The sequence below is a fragment of the Peromyscus eremicus genome, chromosome 9, assembly GCF_949786415.1.
Source record: "Peromyscus eremicus chromosome 9, PerEre_H2_v1, whole genome shotgun sequence".
In the NCBI taxonomy this organism is placed as follows: domain Eukaryota; kingdom Metazoa; phylum Chordata; class Mammalia; order Rodentia; family Cricetidae; genus Peromyscus; species Peromyscus eremicus.
In genome coordinates this window covers 83363514-83371505 of record NC_081425.1, presented here as the reverse complement: position 1 = coordinate 83371505, position 7992 = coordinate 83363514, and the positions used below count along the sequence as shown (strand labels likewise).

The 7992-nt window shown below is 44.7% G+C and overlaps 1 protein-coding gene across 1 annotated transcript; it reads right to left on the bottom strand.

Moving 5' to 3' along the window:
* Positions 1 to 243: 243 nt before the first annotated feature.
* On the bottom strand, positions 244 to 7992 carry LOC131919594 (disks large homolog 5-like). The gene is made up of 6 exons (XM_059273908.1): positions 7637 to 7992; positions 6166 to 6325; positions 4263 to 4406; positions 3233 to 3413; positions 2265 to 2380; positions 244 to 353 (listed from the first exon to the last, which is right to left on the bottom strand). Exons 2-6 carry the CDS (start codon positions 6231 to 6233, stop codon positions 311 to 313), a joined length of 552 nt encoding a protein of 183 aa, XP_059129891.1. The 5' UTR covers positions 6234 to 6325; positions 7637 to 7992; the 3' UTR covers positions 244 to 310.

Below are 7992 nucleotides of genomic sequence, written 5' to 3'. Positions count from 1 at the left end.
CTTGTTTGAGGAGGCCTTGATGGTAGAGTGGAGAATGTCATGGGTTCTAGTTGACTATGGATTCCTTCAGCCTCCTCAGTTCTCATAAAGGGTGCTGTGAGAGAAGAAAAGGCAATCAGATCTAACAACAGCCTTGCTGGGTTTCTGGTTAGACAAATTCAGGGCTTATTCACACATAGCAAACCAGAATCAAGGAAGAACTCCACCCCACAAATGCTATGTTGCTGGGGATGGGATGTCATGGTGGCTCACTTGCTTATGACACTTGGTGCTCCTGCTGCAGCAGCTCTGTCGGCAGGAGGCTCTCATCCTAAGCTGTGGACTGTTCCAGCTCATGTTGGAGATTTTCTGACCTAGAGGAGGAAGTTTGTAAGGGCAGAGTCCTGGTGGGGTCTACCATGTCACCTGTCAGTCAGTGATATCACAAGAACTCAATTGTGCTGGACAGTCAACATTGATCTTTCACAGCAGTCATTGTTTGTACCCCTAAGGAATAAGTGTCACAGAATAGCTGGGCCTTGAATTATTTTCTGCCCTTAACAAGTATTAGATGTTGATCTGAGTACTGTATGTACTGTGCTTTATGAGAAAGAACAGGACTTTTTCCTACAGCCTAGGGACATCATTTAAACAAAAAGAGTAGCATATTAAAGTCATACATAACATCATATTGGAGACACACAGACTGTTCATGATGAGTTTCTTATCGACCCCCTCTTTTTTTTTCCTTGTCCAGTTTCTGTTTATTTCTTTCTAGGCAGTGTTACAATATGCATCTCTGGCTCACTTGATACATGTTCTAGGATAGCTACAAGAGTCCAGAGATTTCCTGCCTGTGCTCCCAAATAGCTTGGATTAAAGACATGGGCCATCACACACACCTGTCATTATTCCTGATTTTAATTGATATTATTTTATTTTTCTCTCCATATTGTACAATGCTGTCACAGGTTGATATAGAAAATCTAAAATTTCAAGCTGTGTTCCTTCTATTCTTTTTTTAGAGGGATTACATGAGCAAGTGTGGTAAAGATCTTGATGGGGAAATCTACAGAAACAACTGAACCAAGCTCAAAGGAACTCAGGAAATTTAGACTGACAGCTGCGGAACCTGCATGGGAATGGACTAGACCCTCTACATATGGGAGACCCTCGTATAGCTAGGTCTGTTTGAGGGGCCCCTGGAAGTGCGATCAGGATCTATCCTGATGCATGAGCCGTCTTTCTGGATCCCATTACCTATGGTCGGACACCTTGCTCTTGCTTGATAAAACGGGGAGGGGCTTGGTCCTGCCTCAACAGAATGTACCAGGCTTAGCTGTCCCACCATGGGAGAACTTACCTTGTTGGACGAGGGGATGAAGGGTGGGAAGAGAAGTTGGGTGGAGAGTGGGAGGAGGGAAGAAAGGGGGATCTGTGGTTAGTATGAAAAATGAATAAAAAATAATTTAAAAAAGACCATCTCATTTTTATACATAGACTTGATACAACTTTGCAACCAGACAGCTGAATAAAGTCATGTGCAATGATCAGGCCTCCTGCTTAGAAGGCCCCTTACATCCAGGTAATATGCAAGATGGAGCCTGTCATGCTAGAGCAGCATTTCTTGAGTCATGTGTCTGAGAATATTATCACTGCATGGTCTCTGGCAATAAACAAAAACAGCTGTGTTATCCTTAGGCGAACAGCTGGGAATCTACATCCTGGTACTCTAGAGGAGTCTGTTCCACAACACTCTGTGAAGGTTCTGAATAATCCTCAGCAGAGACATCTGCCTTGGTTCATCCTGCCAATGACTAAACTTATTATATCCACAGTACACTTTACATGGGAAATGCTCAAACAATGAAGACAGTCAGTGTTACATCAAATAGTGACAAGGGTGTGAATCTCAGCCCTACAGATGATATTCCTGAATAAATATGTAATTTCAGATATGGTGAGATACACCTTTAAATCCCATCACTTGTGAGGCATAAGCAGTCGGAGCTCTTTGAGTTCAAGGAAAGCCTGCTGAAAACATTCCAGAGAGATCAGAAGGGAGGAATGGGACACAATTGTACAGACCCAGGGAGTATCAAACATACTGTTTGCTGGACAGGAGTTCTTGTTGACAGACCCGCATAATACTCTGAGTTCTGAGTTGATCTACCCCTGCTTGGAACAGGGAGTCTTGCTGATAAGCAAAAGCCCACAAATGATCCAGAGCCCTGGTACAGGGGACTCAATTGGATCCATACTCCAACTTCAGCCTGGGTTCCTACCTCATCTGGGAGACAGTCAAATGATGCTGCAGCTTTTTTGCCAAGTGTATTTGCTGTGTGACCAGCTCCCTCTGCTTCAGCAAGCTCTGAAGTTTCTCCTCCATTCTTTGCTGCTCCTGTTCATTAGAAGATTGTGTCCTTAGTGGACGGTTGAGTATAGTATAGTTAATACATTTCACAAAAGTGCAAGCACACACAGAGGATCCCAAGAGCTTGCTGGTCAGTCAGTCTCACCAAATTTCAAGCTCATGGGCACATGAGAAAGCCTGCTTCAAGTTCATAAGACAGAGACTGACAAAGAGAGAACCCCAGTGGTCTCCTCTAGCTGTCATCCACACGCAATATGCACTGCACTCCCACATGCCTCTGTTACACACACACACACACACACACACACACACACACACACACACACACCACAGAGAGACAGAGAGAGATAGAGAAAGGAGTGAGACAAAAACAACCAAGTGATAGAGGAGCAGTTATCTTTAGAATAAGCACACCAACTTTTAGGAAAAGTCCCAAAACTCAGCTTTCCATCCTTGGGAACTAAAACGGCCTAGGGGAGCATACTCGGCTTGGTCAGTCTGTGTGGAGGTGGTTAGAGAACTTTTTACTCTTGAACTCAAGTCTGTGTATAGCAATCCTCCCATCACAATGACAGGTAGCTGTGTGATGAGTGATTGACCTGTTTCCTCCCTTTGACTACCAGTTCAAGAAGAGTATCAGGGATTGCATGCCAATGACCTAGATTCTCAGAGGAGACTCACTTCCCAGAAATACTAATGCACAGACACAGAATGAACAATTTTATGTCATGAAGTGGGTGGATAGATGGGTGTATGGATGAGGAGAGTGATGAGATAAAGCACAGGTGTCTGGATGGGTAGACTTGGTAAGTTTACATAAGTAAATGGTGCTGGACCTAACTGTGACCTAGCTGCCTGTCCCTAGCTGCCTGTCCCTACCTGCTGTTGCTGGTTCTGGAGGTCACTGGTCTCTTCTTGGTCCTTACAGAGCACTTTCAATTCACCCAAGTGGTGCTTCAGCAGGACCCATTCCTCCAGTAATTTCTCCTTCTCTAGCCTCAGCATGTCCAACTTCTTCATCTGCTGACTCTGCTCCATCAGGAGCCGGCTCTCCAGATCGCTGGAAACATACTCCAAATAGTAAGACTTTGCCAGCTGCCTCTGGTCACCCAAGACTCCATGCCTCAACAACCCAACCCTATCCCAGGTTCACAGGAAGATGTAAAGAAGCACCTTCAACAATAATGAGAGTGGCACTCAAGGCCAAAAGCAGAGAACAGTTATTTCCTGCAAGAATAAAACTATTTCTGACCCCCCCCCAAATAACAGAAATTCATGCACTTCCATAAACAAGAGGAGTACTACACCTGTCCTAATCATTCCACTCTCATGAGGAAACACCAGCAGATAATGTGCAAGTACACTTGGGGAAGTAGGAGACCCAGAGTGTGCATAGATCCCATAGCAGTCAGCCCCTGCCTGACAACCCTTTGGCGATGCCAATTGCTCTTCTACCTAACCAGTGGTTCTCAGAATGTGGGGTGTGAACCCTTTGGGATCTAAGGAGCTTTTCACAAGGGACATTTATTAGATGTCCTATGTAGACATTTACATTAAAATTCAAACAGTAGCACAATAAAGTTAAGATATCACTACAATATAATTTTATGGTTTGGGGTCATCAAAACAATAAAGGAATGTATTGAAGTGTCACAGCATTAGAAAGGTTGATAACCACTGATCTGGAGTCTACTGAGTATGACAATATGGTGCTAGAGGAGCTAACAGTCTCTTTAACCCTCAGCAAAACAGAGTAAAGAGGCCTAAGTCCAAAAGCTGCTTGCTAATGCTCTTGGTTAAGAAGCAGAAAAACTAGAAGCAGATCTGCAGACCCTGCAGTCCAGAGACAAAGAAAATCAGAGTTGGCCATTGTACAACAGTTGGGGTCCCTGCCAAGACGAGCACTTACCAAAGGAAGACTTTCTCCTTGGTCAGCTCACTGAGCTTCTGTGAGGCCTCCATATTCTCATTCTTGAAATTCTGCAGGTCTGACATGACCTGCTGATGTTCCATCTTGAGACTTTCATAGAAAGGATTTGGCCTGTGATAGGGCCTGGACCCAGAAGCAAAGAATTCCATGAATACAGGCCTCAAGGATCACATAAATTCAGTATGTGTTCTATATTACTTTATTTAATGAGATGCCACAGCCTGGCTCCTATGTACTGGGACCTCTGGCTGCTTTTTACACTTGCTCTTCTGGTCCTAGGCCAGCAGAGGCAAGGTGTTAAGAGGGATGCAGCTGGGACTAAATATGCTCCCTCAAGAGTCCTGCACAGCTTACTATGGAGTTCCCACGAGTCTATCACAGGTCTGGGCCCAACAGAAACTGTGATGTTTCTGCTGTCTTCAAATAAGAGATACTCATTCCAGGGTGCTTATAATGATATGGAGGCTAAAATCACATCATGAGCATTTCAGAGGATGGGACTCAATATTATGACAGCTTCATAAATTCCCCCAGGGCATTCCCAGTTGACACCAAGGTGAACACACTGCAAAGGGCTATGCTGCTCAAAATGGGGCTCCCAGTACACCATGTAGACAACACCTAGATACTGAGACAAGCAACACTTCATGTGCAACCATAGACCCTTGATTGCAGGGTGAAGAGGGACACATGTGCACAAACACACAAACACATAGATACAGAAAGATGGAGGAGAGGGAGAGAGGGGGAGACAGAAAGAGAGAGAGTCAGAGAGAGAAACTGAGAGAGGGAAAGGTGATAGAATGCTCTCATTGAGATGCCAAATTAATACATGCGATTGTGTCATCTCAGAGAGGACCAAGAGCAGCAGACATCAGTAACAGGCCTTGCTGCCACACATTAAGATGTGGAACCAGGCCTCTCCAGCTGCTACTGAAAGGACCTAGCAGATGCCATAACAGGCTGCTCAGTCTTCTCTCAGAGATCAGGCCTCAATTTCAGTTTCCTGAGACTTGAACAAGCAGTCTCTGGAAGGGCCATGAACAAAAGACACAGTCCTTGCAGTAGCTCCCTTTCTGCATGTACTCTGACTGCTCACAGTTCAGTCAGTTGTTTAATGTCTGGGATCCCTCACCAACTTAGAGCTATGTGCATGGGTCAATGTGAACGTGTGAGGCCAGCCAGCCTCCGTTGGCAGCTCAAGGACAAAGCCTGGGACTTGTCCAAGCTGTCTCCAAATGATAACTGTAACCCCCAACCAGTAAGTTCAAAGGTTACACACCCTCACCCAATCATATGACACCAAGGCTTGTACCACCCTGCTTGTGGTTTTTCTCTTTAAAAACCCCTCATCATGAGATCTCAGGTCTGTCCTCCTTCACCTGACTAGCCAGTGTGTTGGACGCGGACTAAGCCTGGGTTTCTTTGTTATCCATAAACCCCTGTGTGTTTTGCATCAGTTATCGGCTCTGTGATGATCTTGATGAGGGGGGTGTCGTGACACAGCCACAACACTACTAGAAGCATCCAGCACACAATGTCTTGTCAGGCAAGTAAAAAAAAATCACAGCATTCTCACACTAGCCACCACTTGACAGGATCTCTCCAAATGTATGTTGGGAACTCACACACTACTGCCTCAATCCCTGAGTTACGTGATTCAGGCCACAGGCTCTGGTTTTCATTTGGAGGAAGCAGAACAGTCTATGTCCCCATCTCACTCCTGCCCATGTGTCAGGTTTTGCTTCAGGGAAGCATTTAGAGAAATGGTGTTGGGCAAAGGGACACCCAGCCTCCCAGAAGCCCATTTCTTAGACAAAATAAACTAAGGGTGAAATTGTGGAACCGAGACAGTCACCATGGAGTTTGAAACAGTAAATACCTGTTGTCCAAGGATCCTTCGGTTACTAAGATGAGCCGATCTCTCAGATCATTCCGTTGGGCGGTCATCTCCCGGAGCTGAGTGGTCAGACTCTCCACCTTCTGCTTCACTTGCCTCTTTGTGAGGCGGGTTGGAGTGGGTGGTGGCTCCTTGGAGGCCCCTGTGGGTAGATGAACACAAGTGAACTTGCATTGTGACAAGACATGAACAGGTCACCCTGAGACCTAAGAAGGTGTTTGAGAAAGGCTGTAAGCAAGCAATTCAGTGACACCCCAGAGAATTTTACCCTGGATTGAGATGCCCCCGCAGGGCATTTCAGGTCTCCCATCTCTCTGACAGGAGATAGGTGTCTCAGCCAGCTGATTTCCTCTGCTCCTTTAGCACATGTTTTAGGAAACTAAGGATAGAGCTTCCTCAGGCTTATTAACAGCCCTGGACTCTGCATTCAACTTGGCTGCAGGGTTCACTAGTCTTGGCTTTAAAGCCAAGATAAAATTGACACAGTCCACAAGCACTCAGGTCATTAAAGATGCATAACTATCCTGACAGGTCACTCTAGGCACATGGCAAAAATGGAGAAGCCACACAGGGGCAGAACATGGTCACCATCCTCAACAAGGCTCCACAGTCACTTATATTACTGAATCAAGAATGATGCTGTTTTATTTCCCGGCTGTATTACATGTTAACTGTAACCTTCTCAATGCATAATCTATTTTTGATAAGAGGGATGAAAGGCACACCCATAATTGGAGGCAGTGTGATGTTGTCTTGCCATGCTAAGGATCGTTTGTGAGCTTTTATACCCAGTCCCAGGAATGGTTACTGGAATATAAAGAGAGGTCTCAAACATGGCCTCTATGATTAGTAAAATTACTACTATTACAGTAAAATTTTAGCAGATACGAATCAAGAGATGGATGAAATGATCAGTACCCAAGCAAGGGACCAGGACTGGTAGAGTGCACTACTTTATTAAATCTGACTACTACTCACAGTCACGAACACTATACTAGACCTCACTTTGGAAGGTTTATATCAAAGGATTTTGCAGAGCTCTCACTGAGGCTAATTCATTTCAGGAGATACCAGGTGAACATTTCATCATTGAGAAGACTTTAAGAAATAATTTTCCTGATAGAAGGAGCCCTACTTCTTCCTGTCTGGACCTGAGAAAACAGTAGCTGACATTCTGCTCAGCAGGGAACTGACTACTTGCACATTTTACCTTGCTCTGCCCCTCTGGAGTAATAACCCTGCTCCTCTGACCAGCAATATTATCTTTGTCTACACAGGGGACAAGATCACCTCAATACAGGATTTGGGAAGGATTTAATCAGTCTGGAGGAGGCAGGAAGATCCCGAACACCCTGGATATCTACAGTTGCTGGTCTACAACCAGGAACAGTGATGTTTTTCATTTGATGTCTTTCTTCCACAAGACTTAGAAAACAGCTCAAATGATTTTTACCTGTGAAGCACTGTGGCGTATCTTTAGTTCTTCTAGTATCAGGTCTCTTGAATAGCTGCGTGAATCATTAGTGGCCTACAGCAATCAGCTACAAAGCAAGCAAGAGAAATAGAAATCAGAGTTATTTGGGTTTGTAGGAAGGACACCAAATGGCTGAAATGTCTACTGAGGTTGTTCAATGTTGCTAGTTCATTTAAAATTTTCTCTTTCATGTTACCTATAGCCACAAAGCCTAACAATGATGCTGGGGCAGTGTGAGTGTTAATATTTAATTATTCTGATGCTTACTCAAACTAGAGTCACCTGGGAAGAGAGAGCCTCAATGAGGAATTCTGTAGATTAAGTTGGCTTTGAGC